The sequence below is a fragment of the Melospiza melodia genome, chromosome 21 (assembly GCF_035770615.1).
Source record: "Melospiza melodia melodia isolate bMelMel2 chromosome 21, bMelMel2.pri, whole genome shotgun sequence".
Lineage (NCBI taxonomy): Eukaryota > Metazoa > Chordata > Aves > Passeriformes > Passerellidae > Melospiza > Melospiza melodia.
The window spans coordinates 9,706,578-9,732,769 of NC_086214.1; the positions used below are offsets into that span (position 1 = coordinate 9,706,578).

The 26,192-nt window shown below is 56.4% G+C and overlaps 2 protein-coding genes and 1 long non-coding RNA gene across 7 annotated transcripts; 2 read left to right on the plus strand and 1 right to left on the minus strand.

Annotated features, from left to right (window-relative positions):
- Positions 1-614: 614 nt before the first annotated feature.
- Positions 615-2,745, minus strand: LOC134427878 (uncharacterized). The gene is made up of 2 exons (XR_010030253.1): positions 2,681-2,745; positions 615-966 (listed from the first exon to the last, which is right to left on the minus strand). It is a non-coding gene; the product is annotated as an uncharacterized LOC134427878 (long non-coding RNA).
- Positions 2,746-4,283: 1,538 nt separating this feature from the next.
- WDR81 (WD repeat domain 81) lies at positions 4,284-17,022 on the plus strand. 2 transcript variants are annotated; one of them, XM_063174032.1, is made up of 11 exons: positions 4,284-4,330; positions 5,081-8,632; positions 8,856-8,963; positions 9,662-9,852; positions 11,603-11,793; positions 12,006-12,171; positions 12,300-12,465; positions 12,776-13,474; positions 13,629-13,774; positions 13,941-14,120; positions 15,343-17,022. In XM_063174032.1, the coding sequence occupies exons 2-11, from the start codon at positions 5,089-5,091 to the stop codon at positions 15,667-15,669; spliced, it is 5,718 nt and encodes a 1,905-aa protein (XP_063030102.1). In that variant the 5' UTR covers positions 4,284-4,330; positions 5,081-5,088; the 3' UTR covers positions 15,670-17,022. The 2 variants fall into 2 exon arrangements, with proteins under 2 accessions (XP_063030102.1, XP_063030101.1); XM_063174031.1 differs by having other exon boundaries at positions 4,314-4,330; positions 5,078-8,632.
- Positions 17,023-17,684: 662 nt separating this feature from the next.
- On the plus strand, positions 17,685-25,532 carry SERPINF2 (serpin family F member 2). 4 transcript variants are annotated; one of them, XM_063174034.1, is made up of 9 exons: positions 17,685-18,027; positions 18,908-19,110; positions 19,906-19,962; positions 20,818-21,220; positions 21,499-21,642; positions 21,797-22,000; positions 22,853-22,995; positions 23,570-23,774; positions 24,482-25,532. In XM_063174034.1, exons 1-9 carry the CDS (start codon positions 17,703-17,705, stop codon positions 24,805-24,807), a joined length of 2,010 nt encoding a protein of 669 aa, XP_063030104.1. In that variant the 5' UTR covers positions 17,685-17,702; the 3' UTR covers positions 24,808-25,532. The 4 variants fall into 4 exon arrangements, with proteins under 4 accessions (XP_063030104.1, XP_063030105.1, XP_063030106.1 ...); XM_063174035.1 differs by having other exon boundaries at positions 17,688-18,027; positions 18,986-19,110; XM_063174036.1 differs by having other exon boundaries at positions 17,697-18,027; positions 19,053-19,110.
- The last annotated feature ends 660 nt before the right edge of the window (positions 25,533-26,192 follow it).

Here is a 26,192-nt window from a genome sequence, read left to right on the forward strand (position 1 = left end):
TCCGTGCCCGCCCTCGGAGCGGGGATGAGCTGTGCTCCTCTGGCAGGCTCTGAGCAGCAGCAGGGCCTGGACACTCCCCTGCTCCCAGTCACCCAGGGAGCTGCTGCTCCTGCCAGTGCTGGGGGAAATCCTGGAGCCCTCATGCAAGGCAAACTCCTCCAGCTTGGGAGAGCAGCTTCAACATTCCCTCCGGGCCAGTCTGGAGCTTGTGTTCACCAACAAACCAGAGCCTGGAGCACAGAGGAGCCCAATAAAGTGTTCTGGAGTGCTGCTAGCTCCAGAATACCCAGAGCCCTGGCACTGCTGGGCGTCCCCCCAGGCTGGAGGCTCTGGGAGCAGCGTCCAGAGCTGTGTGTGACTCTGTGTGACTCGCCCTGAGTCACCCTGGCCCGGTGGCCGCGCCCTGACCCGCTCAGCCAGCCCTCTCCTGGGCTCCATCCCCCTGCCTGCCAGGCTGCAGGGCTCATTCCTCTCCTGGGCTCAGCCTCTGGCACAGGACAAGCCCAAAGGATCGACCCCTCCATCAGAAACCCCAGGGTGGCATCACTGGGGACACAGATCTGGTGCTGTGCCCACCACCTGATCCAGGCAACAAACTTCCTAAAACTCAACAGTTGAGCAAAATAATGTTTAATGCTTCTCTCAGTCTCCTCCCAGCTCAGTGCCACCCCACTGAGGGAGGGGACGACACATTTTGGCACAGCTGCCTACAATCCTCCAGCCAAGGCTCTGTCTGGAGTCTTTCTTCATCCCGGTCACACTCATCCTCAGGCCTCCAACGCAGAGTGGCTCATCCTGGTGGCTCAGGGCACGGCTCTGGCTGGCATCCAAGGTCCCAGTGACGAGAAGAGAGTGGCTACATTCAACAGTTCTTCAACTGGCAGCTTTAGCTACTGGAGAAGGACATAAAGCTTGCCACTGAAGAACTGGTGCTGGTTAGCCAGGGGCAGGGTGGCACGGCAGCACCTGGGGAGGGAACACACAATCTCAGAGCCAGGATTGAGCTGTGCCCAGCTGAGCTGTCACCCACAGCAGCTCCCATCCCTCCCCACAACGCTGATCCACTCCTCTGTCCTCCCCCCCATCCAGAGGCAGCTCCGAGCTCAGCTCTCCCCATCCCTCCCCTCTCCCAAAGCCTGAGCTCCAGCACCTGCAGCCAGCCCCAAACCACGAGGAGCAGGCAGGGAAAGCCAAGGCCACTTCTGCTGGAAAATAACAGAGATAAGGGCAGCTCCTCGGGCAGGGAGGCCACTGCAGGTGGGGGTGACAGCGTTCCCAGGGCTCACCTCGGGCATCCATCACTGCTGGCAGGGTCCCACCTGGACGGGAGCCAGCTGCTTCCCGACGGGGAACACACTCGGGCAGGCGGCTGCTGCCGAGCTACGGCGCGGGAATGGGGCAATTTCGGGCAGATGGGGCAATTTCGGGCAGCTCAGCTCCTTTCTGAGCCGTTTCGTTGGAAGGCAAAGACGCCAACCCCAGGGCTGGTGTTGGATCTTACTGCTTTCCCCTGACCCCGGAAAAATCCCTTTTTTGCAACACCCGGAGCTTTGGCTCCAGGGATGGAGTTTTGGGAACCTCCCGGGAAACCACCGGCCACGGTGGGGGACAGATGGTACCGGGAAAGCCCCGGGGGGGCCCCCACAGCATCTCCCGCCGGCGGCACCCCGAGGGCACTGCGGAGCGCGGCGGGGCCCGGGCCGGGGCGGGCCCCGGGGGCGGCCGGAGCCCGGTGGGTGCCGCGGGGCGCTCGGTGCGGGGCCGGTGGCCGGGGCGCAGCGGCGGCGGCGGCGGGGCCCGGCGGGGATGCCGAGCATTCCTGGCGTGCCGGGTACATCTGGTCCGGATTCCAGCGAGCTGGTCCCGGCCCTGCTCCACCCCCGCCGGCCCGTGAATCAGCACCCGCCGCTGAAGCCACCGGCCCCGCCGGCACCGGGGGCCCCGCCGGCACCGGGGGCCCCGCCGGCACCGGGGGCCGACGAGGGGGGGCCCTGTCGGTAACGGGGCTCCCACCCAGCCCTTCTCAGCACGGACAAACCCCAGCGGCTCCGGGAAGGGCCCCGGTGGGAGCTCGCCCCGCTAGTAAAGAACGCTGTGCCCCCAGCCAGTGCCCCTCTCCCGGTATAACCGGGTCACCCCCCTCCCCCGGTGCCTCTCCTCCCGGTAAAACCAACTGCCCCCTCCCCCCTAACGGAGGCAGCTCCCCCACGCCGCTCCACAGCAAAGCCGCTCCCTCCGGGACACCCTGCCGGCCCTCCGCCGCCCGGGATGCTCCGCTCCGTGCCCCCGGCGGGGAGCGGCCGCGGGTCAAAGTCTGCCCAGTCCGGTCCCGGAGTGAAGGTCACCCCCGGGGCGGCCACCGCCCGTGGCGGGGAGGTCCCGGCCGCAGCCCCGCCCGCCCCACCGGGACCCTCCGGCGCGGGAGCCGCGCACGGGCCCGGCCCCAGCCCCCCCTGCCCGCCCCACCGACACCGGGGGCGAGGCCGCCCGGCCCAGGCGGCGCCGCGGGGCCCGGCGAAGGACGCCCCGCGCCGCACCCCGCCCGGCCGCGCTGCCCCGGGGAAAGGTGACCTTCCCTAACGGGGCACGGCGGGGCCCCTCAAACCCCGGAGCACCGAGGGCGCCGTGCGGGGCTCCGCCACCCGAACCGCCCAACCCAACGCGGTACCGGCGGACCCACCTGCGCGGCTCGGCCGGGCCCGACTTGGCCCGGCGCCACCAGCGCCGCCGCCCCGCCGGGGCCGCCCGGGCCGTGCCCGGTGCCGGTGCCGCCGCCTCCCCCCGCCGCGCGCCGGCTCCGTCCCGGATCAGCTGGCGGAGTCATGACGCAGCCGCCCCCCGGCCACGCCCTTCGGCCACGCCCCCGGACCAATCGCCGGCCGGTACCGCCGTCGCGCGCCGCGCCCGCCCCCGCGCCGCGATTGCCACACGCTCCCGCCAATGGCGACCCGACGAGACCAGCGGCTCAGCCAATGGGAAGGCGAGGCCGGCGCTCTGCCCCGCCCACCCCCTGGGGGAGAGCTCGGCTCCCTCCCGGCCGGGCGGCGGTTGCCGTGGGAACGGACGGGGCCACCCCGCCGCGGGGCACGCCGGGAGTTGTAGTGCAGAGCGGCGCTCCCGGCGTGCCCCGCGTGCTGTGAGTTGGCATTTTCAAGCGGGTGAAGGGACGGCGGGGGCAGGGCGGCTCCGAAGGGGCTCGACCCTTCCGCGGGCCCCGGGCGGGGCGTGGCGCTGCCGCGAACACGGCTTGGCCGCCCCCGCCCGCCCTCGGGCGGTGCCTCCCTGTGCCGGGGCTGGTGACACAGCCCCGATTCCGAGAAGTTGCTCTAAGTCCTCGACCAATCAGAAGTGAGCGCTCTCCGCGAGCACCAATGGGCGGGCGCGGGGGGCGTGGCCGAGAGAACTCGGCTGACCCCGATGACTTGGCAGCACCGCGCGATGACTGGACAACTTCTTTAAAGGGGCTGCGCCCGCTGCGGGTGCCGGCGGGGGACAGCGCAGCTCAGCGCCGGTCCGGCCTGGCCCGACCAGAAGCGCTCACCCGCAGCCCCGTCGGCACTCCCGGCGCTGCCGCTGCCGCCCCGCGGGACGGGGGTCGGAGTTGTGGTGCCCCTTTAAGGCCGTTTCCTGCCCTTCGTCCCAGTAACAGCTGATTGCAGCGGGCCAGGGCCGGGCGGCCAATCAACGGCCGCCACGTCCCACCCACGTGACTCCCACGCGCCGCCGCGCCATGCGGCGCTACCCGGCGGGAGCCCCCGGCGCCCTTAAAGGGACCGCGCCGGCCCGTGGCTATCGTGACCGTGTGCCCCGTGGGTACCGCCGCACCCGCCGCTACCGTAGGCGCGGCAGCGCCCTGGCGGCGGCGGGAGAGCTCGGCTCGGCTCACGGGCACCGAAGCCGGGCACCTCCCCTGGCGTGCGGTGCCTCGCGGGGCAGAGAGCGGCAAGGTCCCGGGGCGGCGGCGGGGCTGGACCGACCCCGCTGCCCCACACCGGCTGCCCCGGGCACTCACCTGCCGCCGGTGGGGTCCGCCCGAGGCGGGTGAGGACCCCTTTAAGACCGGCTGCCTCGTCAGCGCGGCTCGCCCGGCTCCAGCTGACAGCCCGGGGCGCCTCTGACGTCACGGTGACGTCACGCCCCGCCGCTGCCGCCCATGCCCGCCCCGGCCCCCCCGGCCCGCGGCCGCGTGAGGGAGCCCGGGCCCGGCCCCCCCCCGCGCACATGGCGGCGCGGCGGCCGCATGTGACCGCCGTCACCTGACCAACATGGCCGGGGCCGCCCCCGCCGCCGCTGCCCGCCGCGGCTGAGCCGCCGCCGCTGCCGCCGCCAGGTAACGCGGGGCCGCCGGGGCGGTGAGGGACCCCACGGCGGGGGGATGAGGGCTCCCCGGAGCGGTCCGCGGCGCTCAGCCCGGCTCTGCGGTCCCCCCGCCGGTAGCGAGGGCCCCGAGGGGCTGGGGCCGCCAGACCGGCCGTGGCCGTGCTCGGTGCTGGGAGCATCGTCTGGGTGGCCCCCGTGGCCCCTCTCCGGGCCCGTTGTGTCCCCGGTACGGAGTTTATGCTGGAGATACTCTCGTATCCCCCCTTCAGCTGCGGAGGTGCTGTTGTGTCCCCACTGCCAGCCCCGGGGTGCAGATGTCCCCCTCCATGTCCCACCGTGGTCCCTTTCACTTCCTGCTGCTGTGAATGTCCCATTGTGTCCCTCAAGCTGAACAGGTGCCCTCCCGTCCCGCTCCCTGACTGTGGATGTTCCATTGTGTGTCCCTCCAGTCTGCAGAGGTCCTGTAATGTCCCTTCCCACAGCACCAGTGCCAGTCCCCATCGAGTCCCCATCATGTCCCCCTGCCAGGGGCTGTGGGAGGCCCACTGTGTCACCCTGCTGAGGTCCCACCTTGTCCCTCACAGCCAGGGCTGATCCCACCTCCACCCCCACACACAGGCACAGCCACCAAACTCCTCAAACCCTTTTCTTTTAACCCGAGTGCCGATGGGGAAGTGATACTTGCTGCTCACTGGGGCGGGCAGGGCGTTTCTGTGCTCCGCTCTCTCACAGCCTGCCTGAACCACCTTTCTCCCAGCAGAGTCCAGCATGGAAAGCTTCCTGCAGAGCGTGGAGAAGGACCTGAACATCGACCGCCGGCAGCTGGCCCCCGAGAGGACCCACGTCACCGCCTTGGTGCCGGCCAAATGGCTGCAGAGCCTCAAGGAGCGCCGGGTGCTGCCTCCCGCCTGCCCGCGGCCCGAGGGGCTCAGCGAGGTGGAGCTCAGGACGTTCCTGCAGCCCTCGGTGCAGAAGCTCCCGGTGGGCTGGGCGCGGGTGGAGATCCACGGGCTGCGCAAGGCCCGGCTGCGGTACCCGCTGCGGGTGGCACAGCCCCCTGAGCAGCGTGGCGGCAGCATGGACACCCTGCACGGCTTCATGCAGAGCGTGGCCACCCAGAATTACCACAACCTGTGGGGCCGGGCTCACGGGCTGTACGCCCGGCCTTACCGGCGCCCGGACCCGCCGCCCACGGTGCCGGCGCTGGAGGCACTCAGGGCCGCCCTGCACAGAGTTTATGGCTGTCCCATCCTCCAGCTGGGCAGGAACGTGCCTGGCACATCCCCTGCCAAGGAGAGCGTGGCCAAAGCGGCGTCCTTGTGTCCCAATGTGCTGCAGGCTGAGGCGCTGCTGGAGTCGGCTGATATGTTGTATGTCATCTACCCCTATGTGCAGTACTGCCTGCATGATATCGTGACCTTCAGCCCCGCCAAGCTCACCAACAGCCACGCCAAGATCCTCTTCCTCCTCTTCCACGTGCTGCAGGCCATGAGGGCTTGTCACCAGGCGGGTCTGGCTTGTGGGGATTTCTCCCTTCGGGATGTGGCTGTGGATGAGAAGCTGTGCAGCCGGCTGCGTGTGAACTTCAGAGGGTACGAGGGACCAGGGGAGGAGGAGGAGGAGAATCTGGAGGGTAGTCTGGAACAAGAAAGCAAGCAAAGCTGCGTGCAAAGGCGGGAGGTGACATGCAGTGCCTGCCAGAAGGACCTCCGAGACCTGGTGTTGCAGTGGGTGCACGGACAGGTCAGCAACTTTGACTACTTAATGCGCCTGAACAGCCTGGCTGGGAGGAGAATGGGAGACCCCAATTACCACCCGGTTCTCCCGTGGGTGGTGGACTTCACCACCAAAAACGGCAAGTTCAGGGACCTGAGGAAATCCAAGTTCCGCCTCAACAAGGGCGACAAGCAGCTGGACTTCACCTACGAGATGACCAAGCAGGCGTTTGTCGCGGGGGGCTCGAGTGGGGAGCAGCTCCACGTCCCCCACCACATCTCAGACGTCCTCTCAGACATCACCTACTACGTGTACACGGCCCGCAGGACGCCCAAGGCAGTGCTGTGCTGCCACGTCAGGTCCCAGTGGGAGCCCAACGAGTACCCAGCCAGCATGGAGCGCATGCAGAGCTGGACCCCCGACGAGTGCATCCCGGAGTTCTACACCGACCCCTCCATCTTCCGCTCCATCCACCCCGACATGCCCGACCTGGATGTGCCCTCGTGGTGCAGCTCCTACGAGGAGTTCATCCAAGTTCACCGCATGCTGCTGGAGAGCCGGGAGGTCTCCCAGGACCTGCACCACTGGATTGACCTCACCTTTGGCTACAAGCTGCTGGGGAAGGATGCAGTCAAGGAGAAGAACGTCTGCCTCCACTTGGTGGACAACCACACGCACCTGACGACCTACGGGGTGGTGCAGCTCTTTGACCAGCCCCATCCCAGGCGCATGGTGGGACCTGCCTACACTCCTGCTGAAGCTCCAGCCATTGCCAGGCCTCTGCTGCAGAACATCCGTGAGACCGTGGTTTTGGAGGACATCCAAGGCCAGGTGACAGATGCAGTCAACGGGCTGGTCCTGGAGGCTACTCCCAGTGAAACCACTTGGTCTGGGGACAAACCCATGGCTGGTGAGGATGATTTGGAGCAAGGCACGGAAGCCCTGGATTCCATTCCTGCTTCTGGGAGAGCCCCTGACCAGCCTTGTGCCGCTGTGCCTCCAGCACAGCCCTCCACCCTCCCTGCTTATGTCACTGATGGCAAATCCTCAGGGGTCCGACCGCTCCGTCGGAGCAAGGCAGGGGCTGGGGATCAGCTGGACATGAAGATCACTCTTCCTGAAGGCTTCAACCCGCTCCAGGCTCTGGAGGAACTGGAGAAACTGGACAATTTCTTGGTTAAAGGCTTAAGCAGCGAGATGCAGCCGATGGAGCAGCCGTGGGAAGAGCCACCCTTGGGTCTCTCAGACCTCTTCCAGAGGGACATGCAAGCTCTGGGCATCCTGGTAGCTGAGATTATATTTGCTCCGAGGCTTCGTCCCTCCAAGCCCGACGCGTCGCTGCTGGAGCGGTTCCTGATGGTGAGGAACCTCTGCCGTTACCATCCCAAGGAGATCCCGGCCCCTCTGCAGCACGTGCTGCACGTCCTGCTGCAGCTCAGCGTGCCTGTGGAGAAGCTGCTGAAGAGCAGGCTGGGCAAGGGCACAGTGCAGCTGTTTGAGTACAAACCCATCTCCCAGGGCCTCCCCCCACCCTGTCCCACGCAGCTCCTCAGCCCCTTCAGCTCCATTGTCCCCTTCCCCACCTACTTCCCAGCTCTGCACAAGTTCATTTTCACCTATCAGGCAAAGAAGATCGAGGATGAAGGGCAGGGCCGGGAGCTCGTTTTCCAGCTGTGGCAGCAGCTGGAGGGGATCCTTGCTGAAATCACTCCTGAGGGCCTGGAGATTCTTCTGCCTTTCATATTATCTCTGATGTCCGAGGAGAACACCGCTGTCTACGCGGCGTGGTACCTCTTTGAACCCATAGCTAAATCCCTGGGGCCCAAGAATGCCAACAAATACCTGCTGAAGCCCCTGATCGGAGCCTACGAGACGCCCTGCTCCCGCCACGGCAGGTTCTACCTGTACACAGACTGCTTTGTGGCCCAGCTGATCGTGCGCCTGGGGCTGCAGCCCTTCCTCCTGAACCTGCTGCCCCACATCCTGCAGATCCTCGTGGGCATCGAGAGCTCGCGGGAGGAGAGCAAATCCTTCCTGGGCACCGCTGAGGACGACGAGAGCGGAGGGGAGAGCCCGGTGTCGTGCGTGTTTGGGGAGGAGATCAAGATGGACGTGGAGCACAGCTCTGCTGCACTTGATCTCCTGGACTACACCTCTGGGGTCAGCTTCCACGATCAGGCCTACCTGCCTGAGGGTGAGGACTTCCAGAGCGGCCTCTACGTGGGGGAATCCCTGCAGCCCCAGGAGCAGGAATCGCTCAGCCTCGGCCGCATGAGTGACAAGAGCAGCGCCAGCGAGGTGTCCCTGGGCGAGGACAGACCTGCAGATGGGGACTCCCAGAAGGACAAGAGCAGCTTGAAGTCCATGGACAGCAGCCAGGACCTGAAGCAGAGCGAGGAGTCAGAGGAGGAGGAAGAGGAACATGAGGAAGAGGAGCAGGAGGACGCGGTGGTGGATGCGGAGCTGACGGTGGTCGTGGACGCTGCTGGGGCCTCTGTGGATGTCACCCTGGCTGATGACAGCAGCGAGCCAGAGGATGGGGAGGGAGAGGAGCTGCCAGATCACTCTGATGACAAAGAGCAGACCATACTGCTGGGTAAGACCCTGCCAGCGTCCTGGCTGTTGGGCAGAGCCTGGGGAGAAGCAGATCCAGATCTGGGGGTGTTTGTAGTCCCAGCTTGGGGACAGTGACGAAACCAGGGTGAGAGGCCAGGACTGCATGTGGGTGGCTCTGAGAGTCAGGGCTGGGGCAGCAGGGACTGCTAGAGTGCTAGATAGCTAATCTGTGCCGTGTCCTTGGGGCTGCTGTTGTTTTGCAGACACAGCCTGTAAGATGGTGAGGTGGCTCTCGGCCAAGCTGGGCCCGACCGTCACGTCCCGCTTCATCGCCAGGAACCTGCTGCGCCTGCTCACCTCCTGCTACGTCGGTAATGCCTCCCCAGGGCACAGGGCGTGGGCTTTGTGAGGGTCCCCAGCACCAGGGGAGAGATGAGAATCTGATTCCATGTTCCCAGAAGGCTGATTTATTATTTTATGACATGATATTATATTATAGAATGCTATACTAAAACTATACTAAAGAAATAAAGGAAGGATACATCAGAAGGAAACTATACTAAAGAAAGAGGAAGGATACATCAGAAGGAAATTATACTAAAGAAATAGAGAAGGGACACATCAGAAATAAACTATACTAAAGAAATAGAGGAAAGATACATCAGAAGGAAACTATACTAAAGAAATAGAGAAGGGACACATCAGAAATAAACTATACTAAAGAAATAGAGAAAGGACACATCAGAAGGCTTAACAAGAATGAATAATAAAAATCTGTGGCTCCTCAGAGCCTCGACACAGCTGGCAGTGATTGGTGATTAAGTTAACACAATTCACATGGAGCCAATCAAACATGCACCTGTTGGTAAACAACGTCCAAACCACATTCCAAAACAGCAAAACACAGGAGAAGAGAATCAGATAATTATGATTTACATTTTTCTCTCAACTTCCCAGGGGAAAAAATCCCGGCGAAGGGTTTTTTCAGAGAATGTGATGGTGACACAGGGTGGGCTGTCCCCTCAGTCTCTCTGCTGGTTCAGCTCCTGATGTGTTTTTCTCTGGTCAGGCCCCACCAGGCAGCAGTTTGTACCGAGCAGTGATGAGAACAGTCCCCTGAGCACGGGGAACATCTACCAGAAGCGGCCTGTGCTGGGAGATCAGGTGTCCAAGCCAGTGCTGGCCTGCCTCGTGCACGTGGCATATCTGTATGGAGAGCCTGTCCTCACCTACCAGTACCTGCCCTACATCAGCTACCTGGTCAGTATTGCCTTTTTCTCCTCTCTGTTGGGGCAAGAGCTGTGTGCAGGCACAAAGGGAAGATGTAAAAAAAATAGTCCAGCCTCACCAGGAGCTTCTTGTGTATAAACTGAGCTTGGCTGGACTCTGTCTGGGCCAGTATGGGCTGAGCAGCTCTGGCTGTGCTGGCTGAGAAGGGCAGGAGAGGCACTGTCACCTCCTGCCACAAGCTCCAGCCTGCTCCCAGCAAAGCACACAGCTGTGTTCATACCCTTCTTTCACTGTCAGACCTTGTGGAAGCAGAGAAAAAGCATTTATTCTGCTTTTCTGTGCCCAGACAGAGCTGGCACAAGGGTGGGATTGTGATAACAGGCAGGAGGAGCAGCTTGTGCTGCTGTGAGATTGCTGGAGTGAGTGTTCCCAGAGGTCTGTGTGGGTAGATAGGGCTGAACTGGGGGGAGACCAACGGGTTTTCAACTGAATAAAAAGCCCTGGCAAGGCTCACCAACTTTTCAGCTTGAAGTTCATAGCAAGAAGGAAATGTATAATGCAGCTGTTTGAGAAACTTAATTTTTCATTAAAAAGAAAAAGGGTTTGAATGTTTTAAACAGGCTTATTTTTCATATTGTTCCCTCTTTAGTGGTTGTAAACACTTTGGTTATGGATTCTCGTTTAAATGGAAAACTTCAGTAGCTTTCTGATAATTTAAACATAGAGGAAAAGAGGCCACAGCTGTTCATTTAAAGAAAACAAAAAGGCATTGTCAGTTTTTCCAGTGTTGAAGGGGAGATTTTTCAGGGGAAAAAATCCCATTTTTCAGCAAAAATCATTCTCCACCCAGTTGCAATCATAGCTCCAGCTGTTCTGCTTTGCTTTCCTAAGCTCATTGCTTGGGGGCACAGAGGGGATTAAATACCCCTGTGAAACAGCATTTGGCAACCTGATACTGGAGCCATGGAACTGGCAGGTCACAAATAGGATAAAGTCAATCCTTCTTGCAGGATTTGGCAGGGTGGCTATTTTGTGAGAGGAAGAGCCTCTGTGATGAGCTGGAAGATGGCAGGTGTACAAGAAATATAGCAGGAACTGGGAATTGTCTGTGGGTTTTGTTACTGGCTCTCTTTTCTTGGGTGTTTGATTTGTCTAGGAGTTAGGAAATAGGACAATCTAGAAAGAAATATTTTCGTGTTGCTGCTGATGTTATTAACTCTTTGGCACTGCCATAACAGCAGCAGTACATTGTCAGCAGAAAAAGGATGTGCAGCTCTGCCTCATGAAATTATTAGCAGCTGGGTTTCTAGAAGTCAGCAGCAGGTTTGCTCATCATTTGTGTTTGGTTATTTCATGCAAGGACTGTTCCTCTGCATACTGTGGGGTGAAGGCACTGATTTTTGCTTTTAAAATGTGAGGGTTTCCCCTTTCTCTGTGCTGGCAAATGATGTTCTGGGGTGTCCAGGGTGGTTTGGGCCAGTGTGGGGTTGTTGGTCTTGCTACTGAGCTTCCCATTTGTGGGGATGTTGTAGTCTGCAGAGGAAATCTCTGAGCTTAGGGGTGTCATTCCCCATTTTCTGCAGGCTCACCTCTTGTGCTGATGGTTGTCAGTTTTTACTCATCCCTTTGGACACATTTTGCTGTTGAGGTTCAATGCTCAGGTTCCTCCTGCAGGAGTGCTGTGCTGGGTTTGAGGCTGAGCTCAGGTGGCCCTGGGGTCCCTTTTCTGTGTCCTGCTGGGGAGGTGGTGGCCCTGGCACCGAGGGTGTCCCTGTCACAGGTTGCACCCGGCGGCAGCTCCGGCGGCGTGCGGCTCAACAGTCGGAAGGAGGCCGGGCTCCTGGCTGCTGTGACACTGACACAGAAGATTGTGGTGTGTCTCTCTGACACCACACTGATGGACATCCTGCCCAAGATCAGCCAGGAGGTGCTGCTCCCAGTGCTGGGCTTCCTCACTTCGCCAGCTGTTGGGTAAGCGCTGCAGGACTGGCACAAAATCAGGGATTTGGGAATGGTTCTGTGGGGGCATCAATGCTGCCAGGGCTGGGAGTGTTTCTGCTCTGGTGTACATCTCCTTGCACTGCTGGAAGCATTCTGGTAACATAGAAAAGGCAGGAGGCATGAGGCAGAGGATGGAAAAAAGGGAAATGTGGAGGGCATGGGGTCATGGATGTTGTCTTCAGTTTCCCCAGTGGAGCCCAGGCCCGTGTTGTGCTGTGTGTGAAGACAATCAGCCTCATTGCCTTGATCTGCCTGAGGATTGGGCAGGAGATGGTGCAGCAGCACCTGAGTGACACAGTGAGGAACTTCTTTGGGGCATTCTCGCTGCTGCAGGAGCTGCAGGACCAGGTCAGTGGTGTGGGAGAAGTTCTCCTGCACTTCCCCAGGTGTGGGAATGTGATGGGCATACCTGGCTGTGTTTGTGTGGTAAGAGCATCTCATCTTGGGTTTTATCTGACCTTGTTTTTCTTGTCCAGGGGTTGACAGCAGAGTCACTGAGCAGCAATGAGGTGCCAGTGATGGAGGTGCCCCTTTCAGATGGGAAGCTGCTGGTCCTGGATCCATCCGTGCTGGTGGAGTTACAGAAGGTGTTCAACCCTGAAATGGCCTACATCACCTACATCCCCTTCTCCTGCTTGCTGGGTATGCCTTGGCCACCAGCTCCAGGGATCTGTGAGGGAGCTCTGTGCTCTGGGCATGTGTGCTGGGTCTGAACTCCAGAGCAATCACAGCTCCCAGGGCTGCTGGGGGAAGCCCACAGCTTCTGCAGCATGGCTTGGGCTGGTTCTTGGGTTGGGAGCTCTCTGAACTTCAGGCTGCCTTGGCTGGGAGCAGATGTAGCTGATTTGGGGGATGCTGTGTCCACATCCCAGTGTATGGAGGGGATGATGACGATGATGATGATGATGGGGACATTGCTTGCCTTGCAGCCACTCTGTCCCTCTCTCCTCAGGTGACATTATCCGCACGGTTGTGCCCAACCACTCTCTGGTTGAGAAGCTGGCCAGCCTGCACCTGGAGAACGTGAACCCCCAGAACCTGCAGGCTGTTGGCCTGGAGCAAGCACCGAGTGTGGTGGGCTCAGAGCAGGACCCTCGAGGGGCTGAGCCCTTCTCCAGCCCCCAGGAGGACTCTCACTCTGGCACTTTTGGCAGTGTCCTGGTGGGGAACCGCATCCAGGTGCCCGTGGACACGCAGCGGGAGGGTCTGGGCTTGCTGCACCTCAGTGCTGGCACTGATGGATTCACTCCCAGCTCCTCCAGCGAGGAGAGTGCCCTGAAGCAGGACCTGCCCCGCAGCACCCACATGCTCTGTGGGAACTGGCTGGCCTACTGGCAGTACGAGATCGGGGTGAGCCAGCACGACCCCCGCTTCCACTTCCACCAGATCAAGCTGCAGAGTTTCTCAGGGCACTCCGGGGCCATCAAGTGCGTGGCGCCGCTGGGCAGCGAGGATTTCTTCCTGAGTGGCAGCAAGGACAAGACCGTGAGGCTTTGGCCGCTGTACAACTACGGGGATGGCACCAGCGAGGTGCCCCCGCGCTTCACCTACGCCGAGCACAAGAAGTCAGTGTTCTACGTGAGCCAGCTGGAGGCACCGCAGCACGTGGTGAGCTGTGATGGCACCGTGCACATCTGGGACCAGTTCACGGGTAAGGAGGGAAAGGGTGAGCAGCTGGAGTGAACTGGTCCAGCCCTTACGGGCAGGGCTGTGCTGAGTTTGGGTGGCTCCTGTTAAAAACCAGCACAGAGCTGGAGGTTTGCTGTGTGACTTGCCCTGCTGTAATGCCTGTCATCTTTTCACAGGCAAGCTTCTGCGGACCTTTGATGAGTTAGACAGCAAAGTGCCCATCACAGCTGTGACCACCATGCCACCTCCCTATCACAGCATCTCTGTGGCCAGTGCAGACTCTGTGCTGAGGTTCATCGACCACAGGAAACCAGGACTACAGGTAAGGACATGGTGCCGTGAGTCCCCTTCCTCCATCCCTGTGCTAAATGATGGGATCACAGCTGGCCCAAAGCCCAGATCCCAAGCCAGCTGTGATGGCTGCATGGAAAGCAGTTTGTCCCTTGAGAGGCAGCTGCCCTGAGCTTGCTGGGCTGTGTGTGTTGCAGCACGAGTTCCGCCTGGCCAGCGGCGTCAGCGCGGGGCTCATCCGCTGCCTGGCCGTGAGCCCCGGCGGCCGCAGCGTCATGGCCGGCTTCTCCTCGGGCTTCATCGTGCTGCTGGACACCAGGACAGGGCTCATCATGCGGGGCTGGCCTGCCCACGAGGGAGACATCCTGCAGATCAAGGTGAGAGGCTCAGCTGGGATCAGGGTGGGGCATCAGTGATGCTCTGAGGCTGTGCGGAGCATCCTTCCCTCAAGGTTGTGTGCTCCATCCCTCGCAGTGTCCCAAGCTCTCCTGCCCCATGGTTAGTGCTGCTCGTGCTGCCAGAGTTCAGCCCTCCTGGCTTTCAATGCCATATTCACAACCTGAATAAGTCACATCACAATTGCATCTCTCAGCTGCCATGTACACATTGCTGACGGAGTCTATGGCTCAACATTCTTCATTGCTACCAGATTCCACGGCCTAAAATGGAGTAGGGAAAGTATTAGTATGAATACTAGAGTGTCTTTAATGGTATAGTATGGGTGGAAGGGGAAGTAGATGTGAAATAATCACACCTACTTCAAAAAGGAGAACACAAGTGAGCTGTATTTTATAAAGCCAGAGGAGGAAAAAAGTTAGAGCATACAGGCAAGGGACTGGGTGTCAAAACCAGGTTACAAAGTCTTTTCCTGGATAGGGTCTGATCAGAAATGGGGTATGGGGGAAGATGTCCTATGAAGTGACACATTCAGTGTCAAACCAAGTTTTTCCCAGTGTAGACACTACAAACAGGGAGGAGCCATGGCTCCTGTGAAGGGGCAAATGTGTTCCTTTCTCCACGGGGCTCTGGGCTTCCCTGGGAGAGTGTTGCTCTAATGAGTAACTCTTGTCCATATTTACCCACCCCAGGGAGCAGTGCTGGCTCTCCAGTGTCCTCGACCCAAACGTGGGTTAAACAAAGTTCAGCAGTGTGCCTTGTTTACCCTCTCACTGGCTCTGCTAATAAGCAGCTCCAGGCTTCTCCTACCCTCAGCAGTATTTTCAACTGTGAGAGAGCCTCCCAGTTCTTTCTCCTGAGAAGGAAAATAGTTTGGCAGGTGATTTAGTGGGGAGGAAGACTGCATGGTAGTCCCTGGTACTACCCACTGCAGTAGTAAGAGATGATGAATGAGTTGCGTTGGGTGTCAGGGTGTTGTTGAGAAGAGGCCCAGCCCATCTCTTGGAGGAGATTGCCAGGAAATTGCAGTGTCCACCCAAGGCCTTGCTCAGTACCGTCAGCTGCCTGGAAATGGCTCTGAATGTCCTGAGAGATTGCACAGTGACCATTGGATCATTGGCAGCCACCTGCTGCTCTCACGTGCAGCACCAGATTGTGAGTTTTTACAGAAATATCTGTTCACTGGCCTTTCCTCTCCTGCAGGCTGCGGAGGGCAACGTGCTGATCAGCTCCTCCTCAGATCACTCCCTGACTGTGTGGAAGGAGCTGGAGCAGAAACCTTTGCACCACTACAAATCCGCCTCCGAGCCCATCCACGCCTTCGACCTCTACGGTAACGAGGTGGTCACTGGCACCGTGGCCAACAAGATCGGGGTCTACTCCATGCTGGAGTCCTCAGCCCTGCCCAGCAGCACCACCAAGCTGAGCTCAGAGAACTTTCGGGGCACCCTGACCAGCCTGGCAGTGCTGCCCACAAAGTGCCACCTCCTGCTGGGCTCGGACAACGGCGTCATCCGGCTCCTGGCCTAGGGACCCCCTGGCTGTCCCTGGAGCTGGAAGCCAGCAGCGTGGCTTTGGGAGGAGGCACAGTCAGGTGTTTGTGAGCAGAGGATGCAGAGGGAGGTTTATTTGTTTGGTCTCTAAGCTCTTTCTGTGTCTTGAAAAGGAAAGAAAAAAAAAAAAAAAGCCATAACTGAGAAACTGAGAAACCTCCGCTGCTGCTGCTGCTGGGAGAGATGTTGGGTGTTGTAGGTCACTGCCAGCCCTGCAGAGAGGCCTGGAGCTTTCCTTACCGTGTGTGCCTGATCCCCAGGGGACTGTGAGCTGCCCTCCACACTAATAGGGACCACAGGTACCCTCCCCCCTTCAGTTAAGGGGTAGGAGGTGCCCCTTGACAAAACACAACAGTTTAGGTACTGCCACCTGCACTTCCCTCCCCTTCCTCTCCTGAACCCCTGAACAGCCCCACTGATGGCAGAAGCTGAGCCTGGGAACTGCTGCCTTTGGAGCTGCATCTCCTCCTCCTCAAAGCCCATAGGAGATGCTCTGTGAACCCCAGGTTCTGCCAGCTGAGTTAGAGCCTGCATGGGAGGAGGAGGAGGAGGAGGAGAGGCTCAGCAGGGCCCTTCTGCTGCCGAGCTGGCTGCAGGGCAAGGGCTGGGATGGAAGGCAGCCAAGGCACAAACCCCATCTGCCCTGCCAGATCCTGTCAGAGTGGGCACATTGGGGTGGGAATGTGACTCTCTAAGGAGGTCAGGACTAGATAACTAGATGCTTCCATGGGGATTTTGGCTTCTGGAGCAGTGGGATAGGGCTGTTGGTTCCTACCCCAGCATCCCATGATGATGTAAAGGGTGAGGAATGCCATGTGTGCTGTGCACGTGCATTGATCCTCAGTAAATCCTAATCTTCTGTGCTGGTCAGGCTCCTGGGGAAGACAGGACAGCAAAAGGTGCTCAGTTTTGTGCCCTCCTGCCCTTGAAGGGTGAGACACAGGAGGCAGGAATCCAGCCTGGTCTCTGTTTGACCTTTCCTTTGGGACAGCACTGTCTGTTCCCACCCCAAAGGCACAGAGGGTGCTCTTTGCCCCACCAGTAAGGAGCAGTTTCCTCCCTTCTGTGTCAGCCCCTTTCCCATCCATCCTTCAGAGCCAGTAGCAGGGGAGTGGGAAGCTCTTGGGCAGAGGAGAAGCCTGCTGAGGGTTGTCCTGGGAGGGGAAAGGGGAGAGGGCTTCCATCCAGCTGCAGGGAGCTGGGGAGGTGTGGCTGGAGTGGTTGACCAGTGCTGTCCTTCCCCACCCAAGGGGAGCTCTCAGTCCCGTGTTGCCTATTAAGCATTTGCAATAGATGTAAATATTTACTTCTAATATACTCTTTGAAAGAACTGCAGAGCTCTCTGTGTGTGTGTGTGTGAGCTCTGTGCTGCTGGAGGGGCTGGGTGTGCTGCCTGCAGCTCTCCTGCTGCTCAGCCCAGGTGGCACCTCATCCTTGAGGCTCCTCTTGTGCAGCCCTGGGTGCAGGACAGGGCTCTGCTGCACAGCATTTGCTTTCCAAGGGGAAGGAGCTCCCAAAAGTGGTTGGAGAGCTCAGATCTGTGGGCGAGCTTGGGAACCAGGAGTTCTACAAGGAATGGATGAGTGGAAGATGCTGCTGGTGCTCCCTGCTGGCCCTCAGTGCCTTCTCTCCCCCTGAGGACACAGGCAGGGGCAGAAGGATCAGCACCTGCACTCCTGCATTCAGGGCAGCTCTGCTGGAGTTCTGCCCGTCCCCAGGGCTGTTCCTCTGTGTCCCAGCAGTGTGTGCATGCCCTGGGCACCGGGACCTGCTGCCCTGGCGAGCTCTGGAGCGTGCTGTGCCCCAGGGCAGGGAGCAGCTGCTCCTGGCTCAGCCCAGCCTGGCCCTCGGAGCTGCTGTGTGCAGCCACAGCCCCCTGGGCACCTCTGTTAAACCAGTGCCTCACACTGCAGAGCTGGGGCTTTCAGCAGAGAAAATCCCCAAACCAGACAGCCCTGTGGCAATAAACACCCAGCCCTGCATTTTATGAATAAAAGAGAATATTCTAGCATGGGGAGTGAATGCAAAGTGCAGCCACTTGCAAATTACTTCTGCTGGTGGGAGTTTTGGATCTTTAAGGATGTCTTGAAGCCCCAGCAGCCCCAAAAGCGTGTCCCCATCTCCAAAAGCACCAGAGGTTCGCTCTTCTCCCCCAGAGAAATGTTTACCCGGATGCTGTGGGTCAATATTTGCCTGCCAAATTCTCAAACAGGGGGTGGTGCTGAAGGTCACTGCTGGGAAGGGGGGGCTGGACCAGAGCTCTGTGTGCCCCATGCAGAGCTGCTGGACAGGCTAAAGCAGCTGCCAGCTCCAACGTGGACATCAACAGCCTCAGGTAAGGGAGAAACCAAAGGATTTGACAGAAATGAGGGCTCCTGCAATGGCCCTCTGGGAGAGAGGGGTGAATTTGGCAGAGGGTTAAAGGATGGGGCAGCACCAGGGAGGAAAAGGGGGATTTGGGGTTTTTATTTGGGGTGTTTTTATTTGGGGTGTTTATTTGGGGTATTTGGGGCTGCAGGATTTGGGGTGAAGGAAGGGGAAGAGTGAAATGGCCTCAAGTGGGATCTCAGCCCAGCAGTTCTGGGTGAAGTCAGGACTGCTTGGGGAGTGGAAAGCAGCCCCAGGAATTAAATGTGGGCACCATGCAGGGGGCAGGGCTTTGGCGTGGAGGTTTTTATGAGAAGGAGAAGGTATTTTATTTCTGTCAGAAAGGGAAAAGTGGCCGGGTGAAGCGTTGGGTGGGGTTTTGCTGTGACCCTGGCAGCCCTGTCCCGGTCTGGAAATGGAGCAGGGATCGGGGAGAGGCGGGGTTTGCCAGCAAAAGGGAAAAAAAATGAGTGCTGGGAAGGGGAGGACTCCCCCTTGCAGGACACAATGCTGGGAAATTGCTCTGATATTGCACTTCATAGCTGCAAACTCCCTCCCTGACAGCACTTGCTGGGCACCCGCAGGTCAGTAGCCCTTCTCCCTGGGGCACGGCTGAGGATGCTGTGCCTGTATCCCGGTTGTTTCCATGGGGAAGGAGCAGAGAGGCTCTTGTCTCCTTCCAGCGGCACAGCGTGGGCAGCACTGATTAGGGAAACACCATTTGCAATGCAGAGAAACCAGGGCAGCAGGGTCAGACAGGCAGGATCCCAGCCCAGCCTGGCTGCGGGCCCCTGCTCCTCTCTGATTTCCCTGCCTTGGCACCAGGGCCCTGTGTTGTTCCTTTGCAGCTTTGTTCATCTCCCCGTTGCTTTCCACGAGCTCCCGTGCCAACCTGTTTGGCCAGGTTGATAATTCTCTCCCTGCAGAGCTGAACAGGCAGAGCTTGCAGCTGGAAATAACTCACTCCTCTCCCGGCTGGTCCTTGTGTTCCAGGAAAATGGGGTTCCTCTGGGGGCTGCTCTGCCTGGCTGCTCTGCACAGCCTCCCAAGGGTAAGTTCCTACTCCAGCAAAGAGCAAGGGAGGTCTGGTGGCTCCCATGGGGTAAATACCACCCAGAAAAGCCCTGGAAGGCAGATTGGTGGAGGAGGTTCACCAGCAAGGTTTCTAATCTTTTACCCAGCTCAAATAGTTGTGGATGTTCTTATTTTCATTCAATATTTATAATATTACATATATGTATTCAATATTTATAATATTACATATAATATTTTGAATATTTATATATAATATTATAAATATTGAATATAGTATTATTAAATAATATAATAATTATATAATAGAATATAATAATTATATAATAATTATATAAAATATTATAAATATATATTTTTTCAATATTATATATAATATTTCAGTCTTATATATAACATTTTCAATATTATTCATATTTGTGTAGAATTTTTTCTTTTGGAGCTTGACCTCAAACTCTATTTGGTGACCGTGACCTGCAGGAGTTAACGGGAACTTTTTGAAAAGCAGGTTTTTCCTCCTCCCCCCACCCCCACTCTTAAATCTGGATCCCTGTCAGAACTGAGATTGCAAAACCCCACTGCTCACTCTCAAAAGGATCCATTATTTTGTGCCAGACTGGCCTGATCCATTTCTAAACAAATCCAGTGTTTGCAGTGTCTCCAGCTGCTCCTCACTTCCACCTCCCCATGGGTTTGAATCCCAAAATCCTGCCCATGTGGGGACTGCAGTGGGAGCAGGGAAAACAAACTCTGGGAATTCAGAGGGACCTGATTTGGTTTTTTTTTTTTTTTGTTGATTTTTTTCCCCCCACAGCTGGCACATGGCATCGAGCAGCACCGTCTGTTCCTGGACAAGGATGGGAAGCTGAGGGTAAGCACTGATGGGTTCCACCCAAGGAGGGTGAAGTTTTGCTGTGGATTTGCAGTTTTTTACTGAGAAGGGATGAGCCAGTGCCATGGGAAAGTCCATTTTTCTGCAGGATTTACTCCCAGCTGCTGCCAATGCTGTGTTGGAAGCTCCACCCCAAATAACAGCAGAGTATGGAGTTAACATCAGCATGGTTTGTACAGGGGCTGGCAGGTGGACGGTTTAATTTCTGATTGATAAGGAAAGGTGAGGGAAACCACCAGCTGTGAGGATGACAGGGAGAAAGGCCTGTAGCTGGTCCAGCCCATTGAGCCTGGGATGTTTCAGGTCATGCAAATGTGAGGAGAGCAGTGGCAGTGCTAAAGGCTAAAGCTTAGAAGAGTGGAAAATGAGGGAATTTAGAGAGAAGGAGGATGGAACAGAACACACAGGTCAAGAAAACAGAGATGCCTGGAGGAGGAATTGAGCCAAACTGGATCAGGGCTGTGACAGCAGCAGAAGGGGTGAGCAGTGTGAGGCAGGTGGGCACTGCTAAAATGTGTGAGGGGAGGAGATGAAATCAAGGCTGAGCATGATGGATCTGTAAATGCTGAAGGCACAGGACATGTGCTGAGCTGGTGGTGGGTCTTGCCCTCGAGCTTTCCTGAGAGCAAGTGGAGGAGGAACCACTGCCAGGCCCTCACTGGGTCCATTTTCACAGGATCCAAGACCTCTTTTCCAAACCGTTATCCTCAGGGTTAAAGGGAAACTGAAGCAAAACCATCACCAGAGCAGAGCAGTCCAGTTTCCTCAGCCCATTTGGGTGTGCAGTGACAGCCCATGAGGGTGTCACTGTGCTCTCTCCTTGTTTCTCCCCAGGATGTGAAAAGTGCTGGAATTGCGCAGTCAGATTTGGTGGGAGCCATCCCAGCCCTGCCAGAAGGAAAGATGGTAGAATTTAGTTATGACAGCTTCCAGGAGAAGGATGGAGCCATGTCAGCATTCCCCAGCACCCTGCCAGACTCGAGGCATGCCTGGAACTCAGAAGATGAAGCCGGGGCTGGGGGCTGTCGTGGGGAGAAATCACCTGGGGAAAATGCCTCTGCTGAAGAGGAGGGAGATAAAAGCTGTGAGATGACTTGGAAGACGAGCCAGAAGCTGGCAGATGGCTTGATGAGATTCAGCATTGATCTCCTGAGAGAGGTGGAGCTGGAGTCCAACAGAAGCAACGTGGTCCTGTCCCCCCTGAGCATCGCCCTCGCCCTGTCCCACCTGGCTCTGGGTAATTCTCAGTGGCAAAGCCACCATTCCCTGCCCCAGCTCCTCTCCCAGAGCCATGAGCAACCAGATGCAAATGAAACACAGTCCCTTCCACTTATCCTTGCTCCTGCAGCTTTAATTAGCCATGATTACAATTGAAGCTGCCCTCTGAGGCTCGGGCTCTCAGATTTCTGCAGCCTCTTTTGTGAGGCACAGCGTGTCTCTAACAAGAGGCAGCCAGAGTAACATCCCTGTTTTCCACTCTGTGAGCATGAGACCTAACAGGAATTTGATTTTTAGGGGCAGCAAATCAGACAGAGAAGCGTTTGCTGGAGGTGATGCACCTGGAGTCAGTGCCCTGCCTCCACCAGATGCTGGGCACCCTTGGCAGGAGGCTCTCAGAGTCCACCCTGAGCCTGGGGTCACGTCTGTACCTGCAGAAAGGTGAGAGGAAGGGCTGGACTGGTGTAGGACAAACCTCCCAGTCACACAGAGTGATGGAAGCACCCTGCAGACATCAATTTCCCCCATTTCCTCCTCTTGGGGAGTGTCATAGCACACTGAGCAAAGCTTTCCCATCATTCCTCCCCTCTGCCAGGGTTTGAGGTGAAAGAGAAGTTCCTGGAGGATTCAGAGAAATTCTATGGAGCAAAGCCCAAGACCCTTTCTGGGATCAATCAGGACGACCTCGTGGCCATAAACAACTGGGTAAAGGATGTCACTCATGGAAAAATTCCCTCCTTCCTCCAGCAGCTCCCTCAGAACACAGTGATGCTCCTGCTCAATGCCATCTATTTCCACGGTGAGCTCCACAGCCCTTCCTCATTTTTTTTTTCAAGAGGAAATAGTCAGAACTCCAGTTTTCTGCAAGCCCTGTAGCTGAACAGCCTCTCCTCGCTTCCTGCTAGGCAATCTGCTTGTTCTTGTGCATCTGCTGCTCCTCTTGCTTAGATTTCTTTACAGTAATAATTCCCAACTGCTTCACATGTGCTAAAAATGTTCCTTGACAGCAGAGCCAGGACACAGCAGGTGGGACCTGCGGCATCTTTGCCTCCTGGTTCAGGATCCCAGGCAGTGGCACATCCCTGCTCATCTCCTCGGTGATCTTAAAGGTCTTTTCCAACCCAAATGATGAACCAGGTCGTTTGCAGCTCTGCACACCCACCACAGAGCTCAGAGGCAGCTTCTGTGGATTCCTCTCTGACTGCAGCACAGTGGTCGGCCACATCTTCCTTTCTTAATTCCCTGAGGGCTGTGCACAGACCAAACACTTCCAGTGCAAATCTACAAAGGTTTTACCTTGGTCTTGGAGCTGTGTTTCCCCCTCTGCAGCACAGAGGCAATACTCCCCATTTTTCAAAGCACAAACATAGTTTCTTTTATCTCCATAGCCTTCAGTAGTCTCCCACGCTGAGGCATGAGGATTAATCCGTGTTCTTTTTGTTATTCCATAGTTTCTCTCTGGATGATAAGAGTTTCCTGCTGTTAGGACTCTTCCAGCCTTGGTACTGACTTCTCTTTGCTGTATTTTCATTTCCCTGGTCACTCCTGGCCTTGTTAGAGAACTCAAGATAGGAGGAGTGTCAGCTCAGCAGTTTCTGGTTTTCTACTCAAATTGAACTTCATCGCTCTCAAAACTTTTATTTTTTTACAGGGTTTTGGAGGAATAAGTTTAATGCAAGCTTCACTGGGCCAGATGTGTTCCACCTTGACAATGAGTTTGTGGTCCCAGTTGAGATGATGAAAGCCCACCAGTACCCCCTGAGCTGGTTTACCCTGGAGTCCCAGGATATTCAGGTAGAGATCTCTCAGGAGTACAGCAAATTTTCACTGGAATTTCCTCTTGCTGTGGTATTATACTAACTGAAAGCATTCCCTCCAAAAAAACATTTTTTTTTAACAGGCATAGCACACAAAAATTCAATAATCATTCTTTGTCCTTGCTTCCAGCAAGAATGTTGAAACTTCACTTTTAATCTCTAGGAAAAACCACAAAGAGATATTCAGACTAACTGGGAAATAATAGAATTTTAAAGCCCTGAATTAAAGATAAATGAGGAAATATGGAAAGGAATCCCCTCAGACAATGTGCTGTTGGAGTTTTTCAGAATCCAGAGTGGGGCAAGCTGTGGGCTTTCACTCTGCCATGTGCTCAACCTTTATCAGCCAGTGGCCAATACTAAAACCTAAAGCTGTTATCCCAACAAATTCTCCTCTGGAGAAATCAGATCCCTCCTTCTCACCAGGCTGTTTTCATCTGCCAGCAAGAGTGGCCCTGTAGACCAATTAGAAAATGACTAAATTAAAAGCATAACTTTGTGGATTTCCCTTCCTTTTCCCTGAATCCTTCTCTGGTTGGTTTCATTTCCAGGTGGCCAAGTTTCCCTTCAAGAGCAATGCGAGTTTTGTGGTCATTGTACCAAACCACAACACCAGGGACACCTCTCACGTGCTGGAGAACTTCCCTTACAAACAACTGTGCAGGCTCTTCCCCAGAGAGGTGCCCACCATGGTGAAGATCCCCAAAATAAAGCTGGACCTCAAGCTGGAACTCAACCAGGTTCTCAGCCAAATGGGTAAGGCCCCTGGCAGGGTTTGCACAGAACAAGATCAATCTGTTCACTGACACCCAAAGCTGCCACCCTTGTTTCTAAAGCTGTGCCTCACAGCTTGCTCCAGAGCTCCAAACCCTCCCAGCTCTCCTTCCTCTCCTCCTCCTTACTCCTTGCTTGCCTGGCACCAAATGTTTTGCTCCAACAAGATGATACTACAGAGAATTCACAGCTTCTCACAGCCTCTACGAGTTCTTCCTGTTGTAGCCAAGACCAGCTTCCCCCGTGCATCAATCTCAGTCTCTTTGTCATTTCATTCAGTGGACATGGAAATTGTCAACAGAGAAAATATAGATCCCAAAACCTGGAGCTGAAATAAAACACCAGGTGCTGCTTTTCTGGATGAGAATAATTTAAGAGTTCACTTTGTTTTGCAAAGAATTGCTTAAAAAAAATCTCTGTAGAAAAAATAATCTCTATAGAAAAAATAATCTCTATTGAAGTGTTTCCAGCCTAGCTAGAAGGAGTCTTCAGACTTGGTGCTGCTTTTTAAGGATGACTTCAAGTTCTTACACTACTATTCTTAAACAGGTGGAATTTTTGTTTCTCTTGTTTTTCCAGTCCTCCATGGTGGGCAGCACATGGAGCAACAGATCAGGGAATTTCTTTCTTCAGACAGATTTGAGAAAACTCAGAACTCACAGCACCGACTTGGTCTCATTTCTCTGCAGGCCTCCAGGAGCTGTTCACGAGCCCAAATCTCCAGAAGATCACAGAGGAGCCTCTCTTTGTGTCCAGTGTCCAGCACCAGGCCACCCTGGAGCTCAGAGAAGATGGGGTGGAGGCCTCTGCTGCCACCAGTGTGGTGCTGTCACGCTCGGTCTCTGCCTTCAGCCTCGACAGGCCCTTTGTCTTCATCATCTTTGAGGATGAAACAGGGATCCCACTTTTCATTGGCAGTGTCCAGAACCCCAACCCAGATGCTGCTCCCCAGATCCGAGAGCCACAGGACTCGGGTGAAGCCACAGATGCCAACAAGAACCGCGTGCCCAAATAACAGAGGGCACAGCTGAGTGTTCTGGGACTCCTGCCTGACCCTCTGGACCAGCTGGGAGAGGCCACAGGGGGGCAATTCCTTGCTGTTTTCCTTTCCAGATCCCTAGAGACCAGTCCTGGGATTTTTGAGTTTCTCCAGGCTGAGGCTCCCCTCTGTTGAACCTGAAAACCTTGTTCTGCCTGGATTTCCCTTCCAGGGCTCTCAGTCATGGAAGGGAGGCTTTCTTGTCCCCAGACTGTTATTAGAGTCTTCATTAAGATCTTATTAGAGTCCCCTGTAGCCTGGAATCATCATTAGCATCTGGCAGCTTGGACATCAGCCAGGGCTGTCTGAGTGTGGCTCTTCCTTCCGCAGTTCTGGAACACGAATCCCTCCGTGTTCCTCTGAAACCATCTGTGCCCACCTAGACAGCGACCTCCAGAGCAACTGGACCAGAAAACAGTTGTCTTCCCTAGGATGAGTCACAACCTCTTCAAGGCATGGGCTCTTTTCAAAGATTCCCTTTTCCCACTCCTTGGCTGTTTGGATCTGATGTAGGAGGCTCTGCTGTAGGAAAACCCCTCCCTTTGGATCCTTCTTTCCAGCCTTTCTTCTAGAGGCTGGGTAATTTTGCCTCTCCAGCCCTTCTTCTAGAGGCTGGGTGATGTTAGATTTTTCAAGGCATGTTTTATAAAGTGTTTTTTAGTAATTTTTTTGTTGGCAGAATAATAAAGAATAAAGCAGAATGTGTTTGCTGAAGGTGTTGCATTGAAAGACCCAACAGAGAAAAGGCACAGAAATTTATTAATTGTAAACATCGGGAGGAAAAAAATCTGGGCATGATAGAAGAAAAGAAAAGAGGGGTTATGGCAAAGGATCTGGTTTTTGCTACACCTTGTCACAGGGAACAGCAGGGGCTGTGAGGTGAAATGGCAAGTCTGTAAAGACTCTCCAAGGGCCAAGTCCAACAAATTGTGGGCATCTCCCCTGGCAAGTGTGCAGGGGATGGATGCTCTCTGGGTCAGAGCTGGCTTTGTGAGATGGCAGAATTCCCTGAATTAGGGCATGAGCTCAGTGGCACAGGGTCAGGAGGGTGTTTGGCCTGTGAGCAGCAATGCAGGGATAAGCAGGGATGGAGCAGACCTTAACCTTTCTCTTGGGTAAAACCTGACAAATGCTGGGATCTGCTCAGGGGGTCAAAGGTGCTGATCTGGCATCTGTTACCTGTGATTTGGATGGCTGGGACAGCTTCCAGGGAGAGAAGGAAAGATTCTGACACCTGCAGCTGAATGTCACTGCTTTCGTTTTGGCAAAAGACAATGTCCAGTTACAGCTGCCCTTTGGTCTGAGATGGGTCCTTGTTCCAGTGCAGCAGTGCCCTAAAAAAGCCCATGAGGCCCTGGCAC